This window comes from Hippopotamus amphibius, chromosome 8 (assembly GCF_030028045.1).
Source record: "Hippopotamus amphibius kiboko isolate mHipAmp2 chromosome 8, mHipAmp2.hap2, whole genome shotgun sequence".
In the NCBI taxonomy this organism is placed as follows: domain Eukaryota; kingdom Metazoa; phylum Chordata; class Mammalia; order Artiodactyla; family Hippopotamidae; genus Hippopotamus; species Hippopotamus amphibius.
This window is the reverse complement of record NC_080193.1, coordinates 879,517-901,682: the sequence shown is the minus strand read 5'-3', so window position 1 is coordinate 901,682 and position 22,166 is coordinate 879,517. Positions and strand designations below refer to the sequence as shown.

Below are 22,166 nucleotides of genomic sequence, written 5' to 3'. Positions count from 1 at the left end.
CGCGCACGGCAACAAAGACCCAGCGCAGCGGGGAAAAAAAAAAAATCAAGAACAAGGGACTTCCCTGGTGGCGCAGTGGTTAAGACTCTGCACTCCCTATGCCGGTGGCCCGGGTTCGAACCCTGGTCAGGGAACTAGATCCCACAAGCATGCTACAATTAAGAGTTCGCATGCTGCAACTAAGGAGTGGGTGATCTGCAACTAAGATCCGGTGCAACCAAATAAATTTAAAAAATATCTTTTAAAATAAGATAAAATATCAAGGATGAAATGGGGGCATTACTGCAAACCCTGCTGCCGTGAAAAGGACACTAAGAGGATACTGTGAACAGCTCTGCGTGTGTAAATGTGACAACTTAGAGGAAATGGACCCGTTCCTCAGAAACGCAACCTACTACAACTCAGGCAAGACTAAGTAGGTAATTTGAATAGCCCTGCACTTGTCAAAGAAATGCTGTTCAGGCCTAGATAGTGTAACTGGAGAATTTTATCCAACATTTAAAGAAAAGTTAATCAAAACCGATTCTGCATGATTTTTTTCCCAGAAAATGGAAGAGGCTGGAATACTTCCCAGTTCATCTTATGAAGTTAATGTTACCCTGATACCAAAACCAAAGACAGTACCCTCCCCCCCAAAAAAGAACACATATATATGAATATTCTTAACTGAATATTAGCAGATAGAATCTCCTCTCCCCACAGAAGTTGATGACCAAAGGCTCGTTCCACATTTGAAATTCAGTCTGTGTCATTCACCATGTTAAACCCACATGGTCACATCAGAGCAGGAAAAGGACCTGGTAATATTTTGCATCCACTCATGACCAAATTCTCAAAAAGTAAGAGGGAGGAGAAGCACCGCGACGTGATGGAGCGCATCTGCACACTCCCAGCACCAGCATCGTGCGCGGTGGCGCGGGCTGCACGGAGCGCCGTCTCCTCAGGTGAGGAGCAGGGCAGGGGTATCTCATCTCAGCGCTCTCATCACAGTCCTGGAGGTGTAGCCAGTGAGATACGGCAAGAAAAGAAAAGAAAGCACGCACATTGAAAAGGGAGAAATACGACTGACCCTGCAGATGACAAAGTTGTCCAAAATCTAAATGTACCCCTCAAAATTCTAGCATTAATAAGTGAGTTTAGCGAGATTGCAGGATACCATATAAATGTACAAAAATCAACTGTATTTTTGTAGACTAGTAATGAAGACATTGACACAACTACAATTACACAATTACAGTTACAGTTGCTCAGAAATGAAATGCTTAGGTATACGTCTAACAAAACATTTATAGGATTTATATGCTTAAAATTATAAGGTGCTGATGAGAGGAATAAAAGAAGTTGTAAATAAATGGAGAAACATAACCCTGTTTATGGATTGCAAGGCTCAGAAATGTTGGTTCTTCCCAAATTGATAAATAGTACATAACTCAATTCCTGTGTAAATGCCAGCAAGCGTTTTTGTAGATGTACACGAGATTCTGGAGTTTATACGGAGAGGCAGAGGGTCTAGAATACTTCAAGAAATTCTGAAGAAGGATAAAGTGGGCAGACTCCATCTACCTGGTTTTAAGACTTACTACTGTATTATTTTTTTTAATTTTGGCTGCGTTGGGTCTTTGTTGCTGCACACGGGTTTTTCTCTCTAGTTGGGGCGAGTAGAGGCTCCTCTTTGCTGTGGTGCACGGGCTTCTCATTGTGGTGGCTTTTCTTGTTGCGGAGCACGGGCTCTAGGTGCGCAGGTTCAGTAGCTGTGGCGCACGGGCTTAGTTGCTCTGCGGCACGTGGGATCTTCCCGGACCAGGGATTGAACCCCTGTCCCCTGCATTGGCAGGCGGACTCCTAACCACTGCGCCACCAGGGAAGTCCCAAATTACCTTTCAACAAATGGTACTTGGAGCAACTGGACGTCTGTAGGTAGGAAAATGGACATCAACCCGTCTCACACCTTATACAAAAATTGACTCAGAATGCTGTACGGACTTACGTAAAATAGGCATAGCATTTAGAGGAAAAGTAAGAGAAAATACTCAGGGTCTGGAGCTAGGCAATGAGTACTTGGACTTGACCCCCAGAGCATGTGCCGTAAAGAGAAAAAATTATGGACTGGGCTTCATCAAAGCTGCAGGCCTGTGCTCTGCAGGAGGCCCTGTTACGAGGAGGAGAGGCGGCTGCCGCGCGGGAGAGGATGTTTGCAAACCAGTGCCTGGCAGAGGACTAGACTCTAATATGCGTAAAGAACCCTCAGATGCACCAGGAGACACAGGCCGAGGGACCCAGGGGAAAGAAGGCAGACGAGGAGGCGACGCCTCCGTGGGGCAGATGTGGACGTGAGGCGTCACCGGCCGCCGGGGGTGCAGACGAGACACCACGGCGAGGCGCCCGCCTGTCGAGTGGCAGAGACAACAAACGTCACAGCACCAGGGCCGTTAACGTCCAGCTGCCCTTGGCCCCAGCGGTCACCCTCCTGGGCACGAACCCCAGAGAAACAAAAGCTTCCCTGGACACAGATGCTTACAGCAGATTTACGGGTAACAGCCAGAAACCGGAGACCAGTCAGATGTCCCTCCACGGGTGACAGGCTCACCAAACAGGCAGGTACACAGCACAGAGCATCACTGGGACTTGGAGGGGAACTCTGCATCCACACATCCGCGGGGACGGCCCGTCTCGGAGGGGGCGCACCGCATGGTTCCGTGCAAGGCACACCCTGGAAACGACCACGTGGGGAACGGTTGGTGGTGGTAGGGGGCCGGGGGGGCGGGCAGTGGGTGTGACTATAAACGGGCACCACAGGGACGGACAGGGAGACGGGAACGTCTCGTGTCTTGACTGCGCCGAGGTCGGCACCCCGGCTGTGGTGTGTGCTGAGCCCACAGGTGCTGCCCCCAGCAGTCAGGGTGAAGGACGTGGGGGTGTTGTATTTCTTGCAACTACATGTGAATCTACACTTACCTCCAGGTGGAAACTTTAGTTAAAAAAACCGTGTCCCCAGATGCCCACCACTGATGGGGGAAGACCCAGCCCCATGGTGGGTGTCCTACCCACTGCTGTGTCCCCCACCCTCTGCCCCACCCACCTCTCCAGCCCATCTCTGCTACCCACAGCCTGGGTGTCAGTGACTGGCCATGTAACACAGGCCCTGGGGCCTCCCTGCCCTGCCTGGCCCCTCTCCCCTCTCCCAAAGCACACAGACACAGCAGGAGGGCCTTGCAGGCCATGAGAGGGGGTCTGGAAACGGTGGGGCGGGCTGGGCAGCGAGGGGGTGCCCCGGTGCAGTGGAAAGCGGGGTGAGGTTGAGGACCAAAATCCAAAGCGGGGTGAGTTTTTTCCCATAACTAAACACTGTCGTTTGATTTTGCATCTCGCTTTTGTGCTCAGCAAATCTATCATCTGTTATTTGCAAACGAGCAGAGGTTGAAATCGGGGTCCACTGGCCACCAGGAGTGGAGGAGAGGTGGAGGCAACCGAGGGCCTTCCTAAAGATGAGGCTTTGATTTCCTTTGGGTCCCCGTGCAGATGTCTCCTTTAGGGGCAGGGGAAAGACTGATCTTGTCCTTCCCCTCGTGGAAGCCCAGCGTCCCCTCTGGGTCCTAGAATCATCTTCCACTGGGAAGAGGTATGGTGGGGACTGACTGGCGCGTCCAGTCAGACCGTGAGGACGCTGGCAGGGCTGGGCTGCGCAGCGAGGGGCGCCTGCGGTGGGGACGGCCTCGGCAGGCTCCCGGCTGCCGCCCCCCGGCTCACGCACGCGTGCACACGCGCACACAGCCCGGCCCTCCCACCCTGCAGGTGTACGCCCACGCGGGCGCCACGCTGGGCGGGAGGATGTACATCACGTGCGGCCGCCGAGGGGAGGACTACCTGAAGGAGACGCACTGCTACGACCCGGCCAGCGACACCTGGCGCGCGCTGGCCGACGGGCCGGTGCGGCGGGCCTGGCACGGCGTGGCCGCCCTCCTGGACAAGCTGTACGTGATCGGGGGCAGCAACAGCGACGCGGGCTACAGGAGGGACGTGCACCAGGTGAGCCCTTCCGCGTGCCACCCGTGGTTCCCGGGGCGGGGGGTCCCTTCCAACAGGCTTTATTTTTTAGAGCGGTTGTAGGCTCACAGCCACGTCGAGCAGGAAGGACAGAAATCTCCCGTGTCCCCCCAGCCCCCACACGCCACGGCGGCCCCGGCTCAGCGTCCACCAGAGGGTGTCATCGTTGCACCTGCTGGCCCTGCGCCGGCCGGGGCCGCTCTCGGTGGGGCGCCTGCTGGGTCTGGACAGATGGCAGGTGTTCACCGTTAGAGTGTCACCCAGGAGAGTTTCTCTTGTCATTATTAGTAAAGACTTCAGTCATAAAGGTAACGTAACCACCGGGCAGACGTCTGAGGACACGGAGAAGGGTGAAGGGAGCGCCCACGAACACCGCGTGCCACCCGCGGCCGTCCTCCTGCCGCACAGGGTGCTGTGGCCCAGGGGCAGCGCCCACTGGCTCCCTGCTCAGGGGTGCGGTGGGCGTGTCTTCTAGTGAACCCCGCCCCGCCCCGCCCCGCCGCGCGCTGTGCAGAATTCCATCACCCTGGTGACTGGGGGTGGGCAGCTTGAGGCTCCTCCAGGTAACATTTCAAGTGCTCGCTTCTAGACCTTTTTGGGTTTGGGGGTATTTCCTGAGGGGACAGCAGTGGTTCTCCAGGTGTGGTCCCTGGGCCAGCAGCACCCCCATCGCGTGAGAACTCATTAGAAATGCAGATTCTCCGGCCCCCTGAGACCCCACCGCGTGGGAGGTTCCCGGGTGGGACCCTGCAGTGTTGAGAACCACTGGGCTCTAGCGTTTCCTTCTGCTGCAGCCGGGATAAATCACCACACCCCAGCAGCTTAAACCAACACGAGCCCTCCCCAGACCCTGTCCAGGGGCCCTTCCACTGCGCAGCCCAGGGAGGGGCCACGCCCTGCTCGCCTAGGCGAGGTGCGGGTGCCGGTGTCGCGGGCAGGGTGCAGCTCCTTGCAGCTGTAGGACTCGGGTCCTGATTCCTTGCCGGCTGTGGGCTGAAGCCCTTCTTGGCTTCCAGAAGCCTCCGTGTCCCTGGCTCAGGCCCCCTCCTCTTCTAAGCCAGCAGCGGAAGCTTCCCCTCACTTTGGCCCCCATCAGACCTTCCTTTCTGCTTCCAAGGGCTCATGTGGTTAGGTGGGCCCCCTGAAAACCCAGGGTAACCTCCTATCTCAGTGTCCCCACCCTGGTGAGCCCGCAGGGTCCTCTTGTCAGGTGAAGTCACACAGGACCCAGAGATCTGGGTACCCGCTCCTTTGGAGACCATTCCTCCTCCTGCAGCTGGAGAACTGGGTGGGGGAGGGGGGGAATGATCGTTGAGTCAGAGGGTAGCGTCCACATGGCTTTGATAATTGTGCACGTTGATGTCCTGGCTGGTCAGACAGGTGCACAGCAGGACGGATTCCCCACTCCGTCACCGGCCCCGGGCTTGTGGCTGCTGGCCAACAGCTGACAGTGTGTCCCTGACGTTTTATTTTGCATTTCTCGGATTACTAGTAGGCTGAGCGTTTTGCCCCGTATTTGTTTATTGTTTGGAGTAATCTTGAAGACAAAAGGTTAGGTTTTGTTTTGCTTTGTTTTGTTTTTGGCTGCGCTGCACGGCTTGTGGGATCTTGGTTCCCTGACGAAGGCCCCAGCAGTGGAAGTGCCGACTCCTAACTCCTGGGGCGCCTGGGCTCCCAAGAATGTGTGGATGGTCCCCTGGAGTCGGCAGGCACCGGTTTTCTTATATTATCTGCACATCTCCCAGTGCTGGGTGTGTGTGGGGTCCGAGTCTTCAGTTTCCGTGGTGGAGGGGAGTGAGTCAGCACCCCCAGGCCACCTGGGAGGCAGCCACGCGCCTGGGGCCACGGAGCTTGAGGGGCCGGGAGGGGCGCAGAGCATCGGCCTAGCCTGAGCCCTGCCTCCGGGGGCCGCGTTTGCCTCGTGTGAGTCCGGGGCCGTGCCTTGCAGGTGGCCTGCTACAGCTGTGCGTCCGGGCAGTGGTCGTCCGTCTGCCCGCTCCCGGCGGGGCACGGTGAGCCCGGCATTGCCGTGCTGGACAACAGGATCTACGTGCTGGGCGGCCGCTCGCACAACCGGGGCAGCCGCACGGGCTACGTGCACATCTACGACGTGGAGAAGGACTGCTGGGAGGAAGGTCCGCAGCTGGACAGTTCCATCTCGGGCCTGGCGGCCTGCGTGCTCACCCTGCCGCGCGCCCTGCTCCTCGAGCCTCCCCGCGGCACCCCTGACCGCAGCCAGGCGGACCCGGACTTCGCCTCCGAGGTGATGAGTGTGTCCGACTGGGAGGAGTTCGACAACTCCAGCGAGGACTAGGGTCCCGGGCTGTGTCGGGGTGGGGAGTGGTGGCAGCTCCCAGGCCCCCCAACCCCCCAGCATTTGGCCCTGGAGCACTTGACCCCAGGGCGGCGGCGGCCCTCCCTCCCGCCACCTCCTGCCGGCAGGTGTCTTAGGGGCCCTGCAGGCCCGCGGCCGCGGATCGCCCCCTGGGGGTAACCTTCGGCCGGCTGGGCCGCCTGGACCTCACCGGGCCCTCTCCTCCTCTGCGCGGACGGGCCGTGCCACCACCAGCTGTCCTGGCCTTCCTGCTCCCTGGTCCTGGTCCCTGCTGGGCTGAGACGGCGCCCTCCTCCCAAAGGACCTGGGGACTGGCCCCCAGCGAGCGGGCGGGGGCACACCTGGCCCCTCCATGGGCAGGGAGGGGTGGGCTGAGCCCATCGCCTGCCCAGCAGCCCGGGGACCCGAGAGGGGGCAGAGACCCGTCAGGTTGCCGGAAGCTGGTTCTGCGGTCAGAGGTCCCGCAGCGGGGCTTTTCCCACCGTGTGTTGTTGACACATGAAATAAACTGTCTCACACAAGTGTGCGTTGCTCTCCTCTGGCCACGGCCTCACTCCTCTCTCAGCCTGTCCGAGGCTGCATCCCTGGAAGCTTGGTTTCTGGGGTCAGAGCTGCTGGGGGCAGTGGGAGGCCGAGAGCCCACCCCAGGCTAGAAGGGTGTCACCAGGATGCCCGTCCCAGTCTGGTGACAGCTGGTTGCCTGCCTGCCTGAGCATCTTCCCTGGTGAGGACGTCTTCTCTGAACTTCGGTCCAGCCCCAGGTGGCCACCTCAGCCCCACGTGAAGCCGGGCACCTGGGGAGGGAGGGAGAGCTGCCTGGGCCTGCCCACTGCTGCGTGTGAGCATGTGGCAGGGCGGGGGCTCTGCATGTCCTCCAGGTTAGCCCCAAGGCCCAGGCTCCTGCAGCGGGTGGCACTGTGGGTGGGTGGGTGGGCTGGGCATCCAGTGCCCACCTCGTCTCTGCACAGCCCGGCCTCCGCCTGAACACCCTCGCCCCCTACGGGTCCTCCTGCTGCGCCCCCTGCAGACCCCCGAGGCCCGGGCCGGATCAGGATGAGCCCCCAGCGCTCTGTTTTCTCTCAGCCGCCTGGGTCTGTGTGCCTATGCCTTGCCCAGAGCCTGCAGCGCGGTCCCGTCATGGAGGAGGGGCAGAGGAGCTGTGTGCGCTCCTTGGTGGGAGGAAGGGCATGGGGGGTGCAGGCAGCCAGCTGCTCTGGACTCCTTTGGGGGTACCCTGAAGACTCGGGTGTGGGGGCGAGGCAGCTGCTGTGTGTGTGACTCTGCCGTCTCGGGGCCCAGGTACCCCTAAGGAAACATGCCCTGCTCCCTCACCCCGTGTGACATCGCGCACGTACATGTCAGGGGGCAAGCCCAGGGGTGACCCTGGTGGTCGCCTCCAGTGGGACAGGATGGCCCCTTCTCCACTGTCCTCCTCTTGCTCCCAAGGGTGAGGTGCTGGAACGCGAGCTCGGAGTAGGAACCCAGCCCTTCTGTCCCTGCCACCACCCGCAGGCCCTAGAGGGTCCAGGGAGGGAGGAGGGCCAGCACATCCGCCCCCAGCGTGTGCAAGCTTGGAAGCGCTATCTCCCCACCCTGTCACCAAAGCACAGCTTTTGCAAGAGATCTCTGGTCTGCAGGGGAGGGGGAAGGGCTGTGAGCCCCCACAGGGCATGGGGTGAGGTAGACATGAGCCCTGGGAGGGGTCCTGAGAGCTGGGCAGCAGCCTGGCCCTGCCAGTCTCCAGCCTAGCATTTGCCCACCGCCAGCAGCCCAGCGGCTCCTGCCCCTGGGCCCAGGCAGCCGGCTCACCAGCTTGGCAGGCTCTCAGGCCCTGCTTTCAAGCCTTCGCTCCACGTGGGGCTCATCCCTGTCTGCAAAATCATCACCCTTCAAGGTTGGCCTCCCCTGGGACGCCATCCCGGCCAGGACCGGTCGGCCCAGGCTCCTGGCTCCCACTGTCTGCGTGCTGGTCCGTCATGGGTGCCCCAGCTTCCTCAGACTGCTATTCACCTGGCACAGGCTGGGCAGACGGATGAGCGTCCACTCCACCGCACTCAGCCTCCTCAACACCTGAACTTGCCATCAAGCGCAAGGCATCTGCAACAGGACACAGGCAGGGGGCTGTGGGTCTGAGATGAGGCTGGGGGCGGTCTCAGCCTGCAGGCAGCAGACACGGGTGGCACGTGGAGATATGGGTAGAGGTTTGTGGGTAGAGATTTGCGACTTTCAGGCAGCCCTGGTGATACCCCCGTAGCGGTGAGGATGTGGGGCAGGAGGCAGCTCCGAGGGAAGGGGGAGGTGATGGACTTGGAGGTGCTTGTTCGTGAACCCTGTCCAGCTGGGGCGAAGCTTCCAAAGCCCAGAGCTGGGCAGACAGGGCAGCCACAGGGACCTCTGCTGGCCTCCGTTGGGGCAGCCAACTGGGGTCCCACGGGAGGGGCCCCAGCACTGGGAAGGACTGCTGAGGTCAGGGCCATGGCCAGGCAGAGCTGCCCAGAAGTGGTTGGCCTGTTTACGGGCTCCAGATAGGTGCGCTCATGACCACCGGCGTGCGGCTCCCCTGCCCCCTTCCCCACTGTGCCTCCATCCTGCACCAGCGTGGCTCAAGGAGGGGCCCGGACCTCCGAAGCTCCCTCCCGTCCCACCTGCGGCCAGCCTGGTGATGCCCACAGCCTTGAGCCTTTCAGTGGCCCTTAACCCGGGCCTCTCCTGCAGCCCCAGCCTCCCTGAGGGGGCCCCCGCATAACTGAGCAGGACGCCACCTCCCCGCCTCAGGGAGTCTGCACACAGCCCACTCCCCACGAGAGTAGCTGCCTCCTCCCTGCCCAGGCCCTTCTGCCGCCTCTCAGGCCCTCAAGAGCCCAGCTCATCTTTGCTGGGACCCAACTGACCCCCCTTTTGTCCATCCGCAGGCCTGCCTGCCCTCCCCGCTCCACGGGCCTGGGGTTGGGTCTGACCCCTCTGCTTCCTGGGCCCAGGGGTCCTCTTCCTCCAGGTCCCCCAGGCCCTGCTCACCCCCTTTCTCTGCTGCCAGTGCTCTCCTCCGTGCTGCCGCCCCACCCCTCCCCATGCAGGGGCTCCCAGGACTCCAGTCCTGACTCCACCATCTGGACGTTGTCCTTGGTGACCAGCGGCCTCCAGCCCATCGTCACACCTTGACCAGGACCGCAGGGTCTCCGTCCGAGAGCTGTCCCCCCACCCCCACCGCACCACCCCGCCTCCCCCACCTGCCTTTACCTCCACATTCTCCTGGAGCCCGCGCGGGGCCATTCTACTCCCGGCATCTCTCCCGTCTGTCCCTACAGGGGCCCCCTCTGCCCAGGCCTCTGGTCCAGACCGCGTCTACCCACAGGCCTCAAGCATCCGGCTGCGCCATCCCTGCAGGCTTTGACTGTGACCAGCGCGGGAGGTGCTGACCACACGGCCGGGCATAGGAGGGCCCAGCGGGGTGGGGCGGGGGAACAGAGGCCGGATGGCGACCTTGACCTGGAAGCTCCTGGGCGCTGCTGGCCAGGGGGCTTTGGTGCCTCGCGCCCGGTCCCCACTCGCTTCCCGCCCCGGGCCTGGCCTCGCGGGGAGGGCGCAGGGGCCGCTTCCCGGGCGGGTGTCTGGGGAAGGGAGGGAAAGGCGCCGCGACCGCTGGGGGGACTCCTCGGGCGGGCCCCTTCCAGGTTCGCCCCGAAGTTTGCGCGCCGCCGCGTGGAGGCGGGGGCCGCGCGGAGGGGCGGCGGCGCGGCCGGAGGGTGGGGTCTGGCGCGCGGGGCGGGCGCTGCCGCCTGGCCGGCCGCGGCTGGCCCGGGATCAGGGAGCCGATGTGGAATTTCCTGCCCGGCCCGGCGCCCCTCCTGCCGCCCCCCGCCCGGCCGCGCACTCCGCTTCCGGCCGCTCTCGCTGCGGCCGCACCCGCGCCCGCGCCCGCCCCGCGCCTGCCCCGCGCCGCATGGAGGGCGCAGGGCCCCGGGGGGCCGGGCCGGCGCGGCGCCGGGGAGCCGGGGGGCCGCCGCCGCCGCCGCCGCCGCCGCTGCCGCCGCTGCTGCTGCTGCTCTGGCTGCTGCCCGGCGCCGCGGGGCCGCAGGAGCTGAGCCCGCGCGGCCGCAACGTGTGCCGCGCGCCCGGGTAGGAGCCGGCCGGGCGGGGGGAGGGGCCGCAGGGGGCGCCCGGAGCCGGGGGTGGGGGGGCGCCCTGGACCTCCCTGCGCTGATCGCGCGGCCCCCTCGGGCCGCCCGCGCCCACGCCGGCTCCGCTCCAGGCCGGGCCCGGGCGCCGGGCCACGACGGTGCGTCCGAGCATACCCCGGGCGAGAAGCGGGCCAGGGGAGAGCGGAGGGCAGCGGGCGCCCGCAGGGCTGACACGCGGGCTCCGAGATTTCAGACCCAGGAAAAGGGACCCTTGGGCCGGGTTGTGAAGGTCGTAAGAGCAGGGGAAGCGCGTTCCAAGCTGACGGCATGGCAAGTGCCAGGGCCCAGGCACACGAGTGTGGCTCGAGCCGGGATGGAGGGAGGGTGAGCGGCCAGGGGAGATGGAGCGGGGCTCCTGAGGGGAGGGAACCGGGGACGTCTTGAGGCAGGCGAGTCAGAAGGACGGATTTGCGTCTTAGAAAGGGTGGGTGCGGGTGAGAAGAGGGTGATAATGGAGGTGGGCGTCGAGGAGCCTGCGCTCAGAGTGGACCAGAAGCGGGAACAGAAAGGATAGTGATGTGCGCCGGCATCGGGAGGATGTGGAGCTCCGCGGTGGGGATACGGGGTGCGGTGGGAGGTGGGACGGCGCAGAGGTGAGCGCCACGGGGAGCCGTCTGGGGAAGCCAGTGTGGGACAGGAAGGGACAGGCCCTGCCCCAGGGCGCCGGGCCCAGGACCTTGCGCGGAGGGCCAAGAGCGCAGGCCAGGACCCAGGAGCGGGCACAGAGGCCGGAGGACCTGGTCGGCCTGTCAGAGGCCACTGCGAGGTCAAGGGCATCTCCGCGCGGGGGGCGAGGAGCCGGCGTGTGGGGGTGCCTTGATGCGGGCGGGAAGCTGGAGAGGCATCACGGGCTCCTGGGGGGTGCGGTGGGGGCGCCCTGGGCCGCAGGGCCCAAGGAGGCCGCGTCCGGGGGCAGGCGGTCGCCGCAGACAAGGGGCTGTGAGGGGCCGCGCGGGGTTTCCGAGCTCGGATCCCGAGGCGCGCAGACCCCTCCCCGCTGCGAGCCCCGCCTCCGGGGCGGGGGCTGGCCTGGCCCGCCATCTGCTTCACATCGACGCCGCTGCTGCCTCCCGGGCCTCCCGGGCCTCCCCGGCCCCAGGAATGCAGCGGCGGTGGCGGGCGGGGCCGCCTGGAGAGGGGGAGGGCGCGATCGCCGCCGGCCCTGTCCCTCTGCCTGAGCCCTCCTTCCCTGTGGGGGTCCGTGCCAGGGGATCGATAGTAGCAGGCCAGAGCTCTCCGCTCCACTCCCCCTGGCCCATCAAGCGGCCTGTTCCAGGAGCCAAGAGCCTGGGTTGGGTTTCAGATCGTGGTGCCACCTCTCCCCATCTGAGTGGCCTCGGGCACAACGCTTAACCTCTCTGGGGCGGTCCCTGCTCCTGTCAAATAGGGTTGGTGGTGGTAGCCACCTCGTGGAGGGGAGGGGGCATGACGGTGATCCTACGTGGAGCTGGTTAATGGGTAGGACGGCACTCCCCCCATCCCCCCCAGGGTCTGGACCATCTCTTTCATTGCCTTCCCAAGGCTGGGCCCTGCCAGGCTTCCACTAGCAGAGGCAGGAGCACCAGGGCAGGGAGCAGCTCTCAGTCAGTAGCATCCCATGCACTGACCCTGTGCAGGCCTGCTGTCGGTGCAGGGATACAGCTGTCCTGTGTGGAGGAGACTTGCAGCAAGTCATCTGACATCTGGCAAGGGCTGGGGAGGAGGTGTCCAGTGGGGGAGACCCAGTGGGAGGTGATGAGTGAGAGAGGCCCATGGGAGAGGAGGCAGAGCCCGGCGGTGTCTGGGGCAGGGAGGGCCCTGAGTGCAGAGGGCCTGCTGGAAGCACAGAAAGGAGTCCCTAGGGGCTGGGACAGGGATGGAGGAGGAGAGGCCACTGGGCCATGAGAACCCCCAGGGGCTTTGCACAGAGGAGGGGCAGGACAGACCAGGGTTGGCTGCCAGGTGGCAGGTGGGCAGAAGGTGGGAGAGAACCAGGGAGAGGTGAGAGTGGCTCTCACCAGGCGGGCAGGGCGGGGGACAAGTGGCCTGTCCCATCCTAGATCCAGTGTGACAGGTAGAGCCAGCATGTTCCTCAGTGGATCCTCCCAGCCTGGAGGGACAGGCCTTACCTGAGATGGAGAAGAATGGGGGGGGCTCGTGGGGAGGAGGGCCCCCTCAAGGACTCCGAGGCATGGGCAGTGTCTTGATGGGACCTGGGGAGCTTCCCAAGGGAGCTAGAGTGGACAGAGCAGTGGAGGGAGCCCAAGTGGGTGGGCAGAAACTGGGGAGGGGTCCCCGGGGGGGCAGAAGGAGAGCGGGGCAGGCACGGAGTCCCAGAGGTGTGGCGGCAGAGGAGCCTCCCGGCTGGACTGGGGAGAGAACAGGACAGATGCTGGCACAGTGAGCGGGCAGTACTCTTGGGGAGCTTTGCCGAGGTGGCTTGGGCACGTTCAAGATCAAGGTTTAAATCACTGCAGCTTCATTTGCAATCACAGTGCTCTATGGAGGGGGCAGCCTGCAGCACAGCCTGCTTGCTGAGGGGCCTGGATTGACACCCCAGGGTCCCACCCGAGTGTAGGAGCTACCCCTGCACCGTGCCATCTTTCTTGTCTCACTTTCCTAAGATCTGGGAGAATGGGCTTGCCAACCTAGCCCGACCTTTTCTGCCAGCCCGTCCCGGAAGGAAAGGCCCCACAGACTCGTCCTCCACATGGGCTCTGTCCTGCAGGGGGGCAGGGTTGTGAGCTCTGATGGGTGGGTCCTGGGTGGCACCCATGCTGGGGGGACCGGGTGAACTCAGGGGCTTCCCAGAGCCTCCTCAGCGTGGGCTGGAGTGCACAGGACGGCCTCAGCTGAGCTCTTAGTTTGTGCCAAACACTGGACACATCTCGACTCTCTGAATCCTCCTGCCAAACCAATTGGCCCCATTTTACAGATACAGCAACTGGAGCTCAGAGAGGTTAAGTTCTGTGCCCAAGGTCACACAGCAAGTGGCAGACCCAGACATCCAGTCCAACTTAGTGTGGCCCTAAAACCAGGCTCCCAACCTGATTACAGACTCATGCAGCCAGGCCGTCCAGGATGGAAGGTGGTCAGTGGTCCCAGGGCCATCCCAGCAGGCCGTCTGATGAGGCCGCCTGCAAGAGGACCCTCTGCAGATGCTCTCCATCCAGAGCCCTGGGTTCAGACTGGCGGAAGAGGCAGGAGGGTGACCTTGGACCTGGGTCTCCCTACAGATGGCCACCTCGGAGCCCCAGGGCAGGGCTGGGGGGGTGGGGACAGTAGGGACCAGGAAAAGCCAGGCCTGCTTCATGTTCCTGTCTCTGGTTTCCAGTTTTATTTGTGGAAAATAATCTGGCCCATTCCTTGAAGTCTGGGGTTTTATGGGTCCTGTTCCCCAGGTGCCATACCTTTGGCCCAAAGGAGAATCTGGCCCTTTCTGGGAGGGGGGCTCCCTTGGGGTCCAGGGGGCCCCATTCAGGGTGTGTGATCACCTCGAGCTGGGCCGGTTGTGGAGCATCTTCTGAGGGGCGTGTCATGGGGCAGCTGCAGCCTTTCCCTTCCTGGTCCTGCCATCCCTGCAGGGTCCTCAGGCCCCTCCCACCTCCTCCCACCACCGCATCCCAGGTCCAGATTCACAAGCTTCCCAGAAGGCCCTCTCCTTTTCTCTGAAGTGTGAATGGCGGCTGTGTGCCTTTAGCATTTGGCTGAAGTTCTAGGTCTGATGGGACCCTGCAGCCTGAGCGTCTGTTCCTTCCCAGCCTCCTTCGCCCTGCAGTGCGGACACACCCCACCTCAGCCCTCGCGGGCCTCGCCAGTGGCCGCAGCTTCACTCGGGCAGAGCCTCCAAACCTTTGTGCCTGCACACCCCATCAACCCAAGGCTTGGGAGGCTGCCCCACCCCGACACGGGACACAGATTTTTTGCCTTCTACTGTACCTTGTAAAGCCAAATAAAATTAAACGAGATTTTATGAAATTGCACGGAGAGGACATTCTAATGTTGCCTTTCTCCAGCCCAAGTCTTGCCCTGGGGCTCTGCAGCCCTCACTTTTACTTTCCTTACTCGGATGGAGGACTCTCTGGGTGTCCCCTGCCCCTCCCCAAGTGGACACCTCGCTGTGTCCACCTTGCTCAAAGGCTGCCCATCTGCCTTGGTGCTTAGCCCCAGTTGGGCATCCAGATGTGCCCACCTGGCCCAGCCAGTCCTGGTGCTGTCCAGGCCATGTCACATCTGATCCCTGACACCCATTTGGCCAGACCCTCACCCCCAGGGATGCCCTAGACCTCCATGCCTGCGCAGTTCCTGGAGGCCCAGGGACCCTTGCCCCACGCCACCTCACTGCTGCCCCTGCTGGGACACATGGGGTCTCTTCTCAGGCCTAGTGGATGTGGGGAAGAGGGCACAGATCAGGAGGAGTGGCGAGACTCATGTAGAGGCAACTGGGAAGTTCTTGGAGGTGGTCTGCCTTCTGCCACCTCCCAGAGTCCCGTCTAGAGGGCTGGAATTTGTGTCTTATTCGCTTCGAGTCCCGGAACCTACAGCAGTGCCCAGCACGCAGCAGGGCTTTGATAACCACCTCCCTAGGGCAGGGTGGAGGTTGCTGGGGGCCCAGAGAGGACTAGGAGTAGGGCTGGAGCTGAGGCACCTTCTCTCTGCCTGCAGCTCCCAGGAGCTCACGTGCTGCGCCGGCTGGAGGCAACAGGGGGATGAGTGCGGGATCGGTGAGTAGGGTAGCCTGGCACCTGGGCAGGGGGCATGGAGAGGAGGGGACAGTGTGGGGGCTGGACTCGCCACAACTCGGCCCGTTTCGTCCGCAGCTGTGTGCGAAGGCAACTCCACGTGCTCGGAGAACGAGGTGTGCGTGCGGCCGGGCGAGTGCCGCTGCCGCCATGGCTACTTCGGTGCCAACTGCGACACCAGTGAGTGCGGACCCCGGCGGGCGCAGGGCAGTGGGGCAGGATCCCAGAGATGGGCGGGGCCCGGTCAGGGGGCGGGGCCTGCAAGTGGGCGTGGCCCGGTTCAGGAGCAGGTCCCCCGGGGCGGGGGGCGGGGCGCGGGCAGATTCCGGCCGCGTCCGAGCCCCTCTCGCTAGCGCCCGGGCCTCCCACCCTCTCCGCTCGCCCCGCAGAGTGCCCGCGCCAGTTCTGGGGTCCCGACTGCAAGGAGCTGTGTGTCTGCCACCCGCACGGGCAGTGCGAGGACGTGACGGGCCAGTGCACGTGTCACGCGCGGCGCTGGGGCGCACGTTGCGAGCATGCGTGCCAGTGCCAGCACGGCGCGTGCCACCCGCGGAGCGGCGCGTGTCGCTGCGAACCCGGCTGGTGGGGCCCACAGTGCGCCAGCGCGTGCTACTGCAGTGCCACGTCGCGCTGCGACCCACAGACGGGCGCGTGCCTGTGCCACGCAGGCTGGTGGGGCCGCAGCTGCAACAACCAGTGCGCCTGCAACACGTCGCCGTGCGAGCAGCAGAGCGGCCGCTGCCAGTGCCGCGAGCGCACGTTCGGCGCGCGCTGCGAGCGCTACTGCCAGTGCTTCCGCGGCCGCTGCCACCCGGTGGACGGCACGTGCGCGTGCGAGCCCGGCTACCGGGGCAAGTACTGCCGCGAGCCGTGCCCTGCCGGCTTCTACGGCCTGGGCTGCCGCCGCCGGTAAGCGCCAGCCCGGCCGGGGCGGGGGGGGGGGGGGGGGGGGAGGGGCAGGCCGCCGAGGGGGTGGGGATGAGGCGGCCCGGGCCCCGCCTAGCCTCCCGCCCCTCCCCCAGATGCGGCCAGTGCAAGGGCCAGCAGCCGTGCACGGTGGCCGAGGGCCGCTGCCTGACGTGCGAGCCCGGCTGGAACGGTACCAAGTGCGACCAGCCCTGTACCGCCGGCTTCTACGGCGAGGGCTGCGGCCACCGCTGCCCGCCGTGTCGCGACGGGCATGCCTGCAACCACGTCACCGGCAAGTGCACGCGCTGCAACGCGGGCTGGATCGGGGACAGGTGAGCAACCCCCGTCCGCCCAGACACGCAGCCCCCCGCTGGGCTCCCCAGATGGCCCTCCGCGGCGGGCCCTGCGGGCCGACGGTTCGTTCGCCCTGTTTCCGAGGTGTGAGACCAAGTGCAGCAATGGCACCTACGGCGAGGACTGTGCGTTCGTGTGCGCCGACTGCGGCAGCGGCCACTGCGACTTCCAGTCGGGACGCTGCCTGTGCAGCCCCGGCGTCCACGGGCCGCAGTGAGTGCCCGGGGACCCAAGAGCCTTGAGGGGTCGGTATCTGGCACGGGGCTCCCGCCAGACCCCGGGTGCTGCTGCCTTGGCCGACCAGGCGGGACCCAGGCTTGGCTCCTCGGCCTTGGCCCCCATCCTTCAGCTGGGCAGCGACAACAGGCTCTTTGAGGCAGTTTCCTGCCCTGGCCTGGAGCCGGCGCTCCAGCGGGATCTGGCGACCAGGTCAGCCTGTGCTCAGTGGCTCCTGGGGACTGCAGGGCTGAGGCGACCCGGAGCTGGTGTGGAACGAGCAGGGACCTCCCACCTACAGCCAAGGGTCTAGTCTGGCAGCCCCTCTTTCCCCCCCCCCCAAGAGTCAGCCCCAGCAATGGGTACTGGCGGGCACTGACCACGGCCCCTCCCCCAGCCTCCCTCCCGCGGGCCTGCACCCGTTCGTTTCGAAAACACTGATCGCTCCGGGTGTGCTGGCGGTGGGGGTGGGCTGCAGTCCCCAGGGAATGGAGAACCCGGGGCCCGGGCTGGCCGGCCGCGGGGGCGAGGGCGGGGGGCGTCCCCGAGGGGCCGCCGGGCGCTCCCTGACCCCGCGCCCCTCCCTGACCTGGCGCCCCCGCAGCTGTAACCTGACGTGCCCGCCCGGGCTCCACGGCGTGGACTGCGCCCAGGCCTGCAGCTGCCACGAGGACTCGTGCGACCCGGTCACCGGTGCCTGCCGCCTGGGTGAGTGGGGGGCCGACCCGGCGGGGGCGCGGGGGCTGCCGGCAGCGCGCTGACCCCGTGCCACCCGCAGAGACCAACCAGCGCAAGGGCGTGATGGGCGCGGGCGCGCTGCTCGCGCTGCTCCTCGGCCTGCTGCTCTCGCTGCTCGGCTGCTGCTGCGCCTGCCGCGGCAAGGACCCGGCGCGCGGGTGAGGCTTCGCGGTCCCGCTTCCCCGGGTTCCGGCCGCGCGGGGCGTGCGGCGCGGCGCGCCCTTCCCGCTCCCGCCCCGCCGGAGGTTCGGCTCCCGCCCTCGTGGGTGGGCTCCCGCGGGCTCGCCCCGCCCCTCCGCTCAGGCCCCGCCCTCCCCGGGGTGGGCTCCCAGGGCTCGCCCCGCCCCTCCGCTCAGGCCCCGCCCCCGCAGGGAACTCTCGCTTGGGAGGAAGAAGGCGCCGCAGCGCCTGTGCGGGCGCTTCAGCCGCATCAGCATGAAGCTGCCCCGGATCCCGCTCCGCAGGCAGAAACTGCCCAAGGTCGTAGGTAAGGCGGGCGCAGGCGAGGCGGGCGCAGGCGAGGCGTCTCCGGGGAGCTCCCCGACAGAGGAGGCTGCTGGGAAATGCGTGGGACGGGGTCCGTGTAGGCGCCGCGGGGCCTTGGGTGTCGGCGTGGGGCGTGGGGAGGTGCGGCCGGGGGGAAAGGGGCGCGGGCGCAGGGCAGCCTGGGGAGGAGGCGGGGGTCCTAGGGGCGCGGGCAGGGGTGGGCCTGCCTCGGTGGCTGTGAGCGACTGCACGTGCGGCGCGGCGGGGCTGTGCGGACCCGTGCGAGGGGGTGTCCTGCCACAGGAAGGCCCGGCCCCGGCAGCGCCCTGGGTGTTTCCTGGGAAGTGGGCAGGCAGGCGGGTCCCTCGGCGCGCCCCATACCTCAGGACCGGGCTGGGTGCGCGGGCGGGCCGGGGGGTGCCGCTTCTCTCCCTCTGTCTGCACTGACGCACACCGGGGTGGACTCTCTCTGCGTCTTTCTCACTGGTTTCCAAAGATGAGGGGGATGGGGAGATGAGGTCTCCTAGGAGGTAAAGATGCAGACAGCTGAGAGGGGCTGAGCCAAAGGGTGGCCTCACCACTGCACATGTGCACGCAAGGACTGCTGCAAGACAGGGTCTGAAGAGGCCCCGATGGCCTCTCCCAGCCAGGTGCGCTCTCGCTTCCCGGCTTTCTGCCTGACCTCAGTCGGCTCCCTGGCCGCACACGCTAACCAGCCTGTTGAGTCGCCTGTCCCACCCACGATCTTGGGGTGGGGCTGGTTTGGGTCGCTCCATCATTTGTGGCAGGAGGGCTGGCCAGGGCACTGGGGGGGGCAGGGCAGGGCCCCTGGCAACTGTGCCTTCCTCCTTCCCCAGTGGCCCATCACGACCTGGATAACACGCTCAACTGCAGCTTCCTGGAGCCGCCCTCGGGGCTGGAACAGCCCTCGCCATCCTGGTCCTCCCGGGCCTCCTTCTCCTCCTTCGACACCACAGATGAAGGCCCCGTGTACTGCGTACCGCACGAGGGTGAGTACGCCTCTGCCTGGGGGGAGGCCCTCTCTCACTCCGACCCAGTGAAAGGCTCCCGCTGAAGGAATGTCTGTGCTCCGGGGGACGCGCAGCGTGGGGGAGGAAGGGCTGGTGGTGCCCTCCACCGGCGGGGAGGACACACAGCTGAGGTGCACCGCGGGCCTCTGTGCTGCCCAGCACCAGACTGCGGTGGGGTCTGGGGAGGTGGCCACCGCCCAGGCTCACTTCTGGGGAGACCAGGCAGAGAGAAAGTTCCGTGCCTGGGGAGGAGGTGGCAGAGGAGACGGGACATGGGGTCTTCAGGAGATGGGGCACGCTTTCACCTGGAGCCTTGGTCACACACACCTGGCCATCCCCGTGAGTGGCCTTGGGCAGGTGCCTAACCTTTGAGCCTTAGAAGACCTTTCTCTTAAAGAAGGGTAATGAGTTGAGGTCACTGGTGGCCTGGGATGGTGGCCCCAGGCTGGGGAGGTGGTGGGGGAGGGGTGCGAGGCCAGGCTGAGGTGCGGCTGCAGCCAGGAATGAGTCCCTCTTCCCCAGCTTTCCGCCCCAGGGCTCTGAGCTAAGTTTGTGGTCAGTGCGGTGACTGTGCGGGCGCGTCCGGATGCCAGGGCGGCGGAGCGCCAGCTGGGGCGGGGAGGGGGCGCGGCAAAGGTTTGCGCCTGGAGGCTGGAGGCTGGAGGCCGAGCCCTCCTCGGAGGCGGTGACCTGCCGGCTCTTCCCTTGTCAGAGGCGGCGACCGAGAGCCGGGACGCGGAGGCCCCCCCCGCCCCCGCCCCTGCCGAGGCGCCGGCGCCGTGCCCCGCGCCGGGGACCACTCCCGCGGAGGAGGCCACGCCCCTCCCCGCGTCCTCCGACAGCGAGCGGTCGGCGTCGAGCGGGGACGGGCCCGGTGGGGCGCTGTATGCGCGCGTGGCCCGGCGCGAGGCCCGGCCGGCCCGGGGCCGGGGCGAGGCTCGAGGCCTGTCGCTTTCGCCATCGCCCGAGCGCAGGAAGCCACCGCCACCCGACCCCTCCACCAAGCCCAAGGTGTCCTGGATCCACGGCAGGCACAGCGCCGCCGCCGCCGCCGCCCGTGCGCCCTCGCCACCCCCCGCGGGCCCCGAGGCCGCTCCCAGCCCCAGCAAGAGGGAACGGACGCCCAGCGACACGTCGGCGCGGCCTCCGGGGCAGGCCGAGGAGGGGCCGGGCCTTGCCGCCCCCTCGCCGCCCCGGGCTCGGGCGCGGGGCCGCGGCCCGGGCCTCCCAGAGCCCACGGACGCTGGCGGTCCCCCGCGCAACGCGCCCGAGGCCGCCTCCATGCTGGCGGCCGAGCTGCGTGACAAGACTCGCAGCCTGGGCCGCGCCGAGGGGGCCCTGGGCACGCAGGGCTTCCGAGAGAAGCCGGCACCGCCGCAGAAGGCGAAGCGCTCCGTGCTTCCTGCCTCGCCGGCCCGCGCGCCCCCGGGGCCCGAGAGCCCAGGGCCCGAGAAGGCAGCAGCGGGCGCGCCCGGATCCGACACCCCTCGAAAGAAGACCCCCATCCAGAAGCCGCCTCGCAAGAAGAGCCGGGAGGTGGCGGGGGAGCCGCGCCGGGTAGGGGCGCCCACCCTGTAGCTGGGAGGCCGGGCCATGCCTGCAGCTTCCTGGGCTTAGCAGCGCTGCTTTGCCGCCCCGCGTCCCGCGCGCGCCCGGGGCCTCCCGCCGGGGGGCCCAGCCGCGGGCAGCCCCGTGGGAGGCTGCGTCTCACGGGCTCAGGCCCAGCGGCCCTCCTAGATGGGGCCCTCTCGCAGTGGCCAAGGCCCGAAAGACGCTTTGCTGGCCCCTCCCTTGCCACGGCCTCGCTGTGGAGGGCTCCCACCGCCCGGGTCTCAGAGGCCGAGGGCAGGAGGGCTCTGCCTCGAGAACACCTCTCACTGGCCAAGAGAGCCTTGGCTGGGCCCACCTTCGCACTGGCCGAGGCCAGAAGCACTTCCGCCCCGGCAGCCGCTCTCTGGCCAGGGCCTGGCGCCTCTGGCTGGAGGTTCCCTTCCGTGACCCTAGCCAGAGGCTCCTTCCACTGGCTGAGCCCCAGGGCATCTGGTTGACCGGAGCCTGGGGAGGAGGGCTGGTCTCTGCTCCTCAGGGGGCTTGCCCGCTCCCCGCCCCCACCCACGCTCTCCCAGCCCCAGCCTCTGCGGCCCTGGCCCCTCCGCTGTCGAGCTGGTTTTGATGGCCTCCCGCCCCCCCACGTGCCTGGGAACCTGAGGGGCGACGCCAGTGGCCTGAGGAGATGTATTTATAGGCCGCCAGGGGGGCTGCTCCCACCCCATCTGGGTGCCCCAGGATGGGCTCCTCCCGGCAGGGGCTTGGCCAAAGCTTTCTTAATAAAGTGCCTCTTCTCCCCCTGTGCTCTGACTGCTTCCTATCTACTGGGCCTCTGACAAGGACGTCCCCCCAGAAGCCCAGGTGTGGGTCTCGCAGGACCACGTCCGTCATCTGTGTGGCAGGGTTCTTGGGCGCCCCCCTTGGCGTGCGCCACCCGGCACTGGCGGTCTGGACGAAGGGCGGCAGGAACGGAGGGAGCGGCGCCCTTGGCCGTGGTAGGAGCCGGCGCGTGGGGCTGCCTCTGCCCCGCGCCTTCCCCACGGGCCACTGCTGCCACACCTGGGGCCCCGAGCTGCTTGGTGCGGCTGAGGCGGGTCAGAGGCCGGGGCCAGGGGGCCGCGGGCCACAGGCACCGCCTCCAGCCAGGCCGCCTCTGGCACCAACAAGACAGTCTGGCAGCGCACAGAGCCCCGCTGTCCGTCTCAATGGGCTCCCTGTCCTCAGCCGGAAGCTCTCTGCCGCCCACCCCGCCCGGTGGCGGGGGAAGCACGCCTGGCCCAGCGCCCTGGCTGCTCCTGCAGGCAGCCCCCGCTGCCCAGCCGCGGCTGGCCCCCGCTCCGGCCTGGCCTTCTGTCTGTGGCCGTGTGTCCCAGCGTTTTCACTGCGTCTGGTCTTCAGGGCGGCCTCGCGCGTGACCTTCCTGACCTCCAGAGGTCACCTTTCTACAGCGTCTGCCGTCCCTCGCCCGTCTGGGCTCCTCCCATCTCCCTGCCTCAGCCTGGCGGGCCTCTTCCTCGCCTTGTGCTGTCAGCTTTTTCCATCGGGAGATTCTGCCAAGATTCTCCAGTCATCTCCCCACCCCCGCCCTGCAGGCCCTGCACGACTG

The 22,166-nt window shown here is 65.8% G+C and overlaps 2 protein-coding genes and 1 long non-coding RNA gene across 6 annotated transcripts in view; 2 read left to right on the top strand and 1 right to left on the bottom strand.

The window, feature by feature from the left end:
• KLHL22 (kelch like family member 22) overlaps positions 1-6,476 on the top strand; it is a 30,644-nt gene extending 24,168 nt beyond the window's left edge. For all 3 annotated transcript variants that reach the window (XM_057746179.1, XM_057746181.1, XM_057746180.1), the window contains exons 6-7: positions 3,793-4,026; positions 5,993-6,476. In XM_057746179.1, the coding sequence (XP_057602162.1) occupies positions 3,793-4,026; positions 5,993-6,358 (600 nt within the window). In that variant the 3' untranslated portion in view covers positions 6,359-6,476. The remainder of the gene's footprint in view (positions 1-3,792; positions 4,027-5,992) is intronic.
• On the bottom strand, positions 481-17,620 carry LOC130858984 (uncharacterized). Its single transcript, XR_009055149.1, has 3 exons — positions 17,544-17,620; positions 8,390-8,476; positions 481-2,710 (listed from the first exon to the last, which is right to left on the bottom strand). It is a non-coding gene; the product is annotated as an uncharacterized LOC130858984 (long non-coding RNA).
• On the top strand, positions 10,320-21,356 carry SCARF2 (scavenger receptor class F member 2). 2 transcript variants are annotated; one of them, XM_057746178.1, is made up of 11 exons: positions 10,320-10,495; positions 15,202-15,260; positions 15,357-15,458; positions 15,668-16,187; positions 16,301-16,519; positions 16,626-16,754; positions 17,362-17,465; positions 17,536-17,653; positions 17,867-17,982; positions 18,839-18,991; positions 19,725-21,356. In XM_057746178.1, the coding sequence occupies exons 1-11, from the start codon at positions 10,320-10,322 to the stop codon at positions 20,588-20,590; spliced, it is 2,562 nt and encodes an 853-aa protein (XP_057602161.1). In that variant the 3' UTR covers positions 20,591-21,356. The 2 variants fall into 2 exon arrangements, with proteins under 2 accessions (XP_057602161.1, XP_057602160.1); XM_057746177.1 differs by having other exon boundaries at positions 17,852-17,982.
• Positions 21,357-22,166: the final 810 nt, after the last annotated feature.

Excerpts from the sequence above, each read along its gene's own strand:
- SCARF2 (XM_057746177.1), top strand. The coding sequence starts at position 10,320 with ATGGAGGGCGCAGGGCCCCGGGGGGCCGGGCCGGCGCGGCGCCGGGGA. Across the intron at positions 10,496-15,201 it reads AACGTGTGCCGCGCGCCCGG|CTCCCAGGAGCTCACGTGCT; the intron begins GTAGGAGCCGGC and ends CTCTGCCTGCAG. Across the intron at positions 15,261-15,356 it reads GGGGGATGAGTGCGGGATCG|CTGTGTGCGAAGGCAACTCC; the intron begins GTGAGTAGGGTA and ends TTTCGTCCGCAG.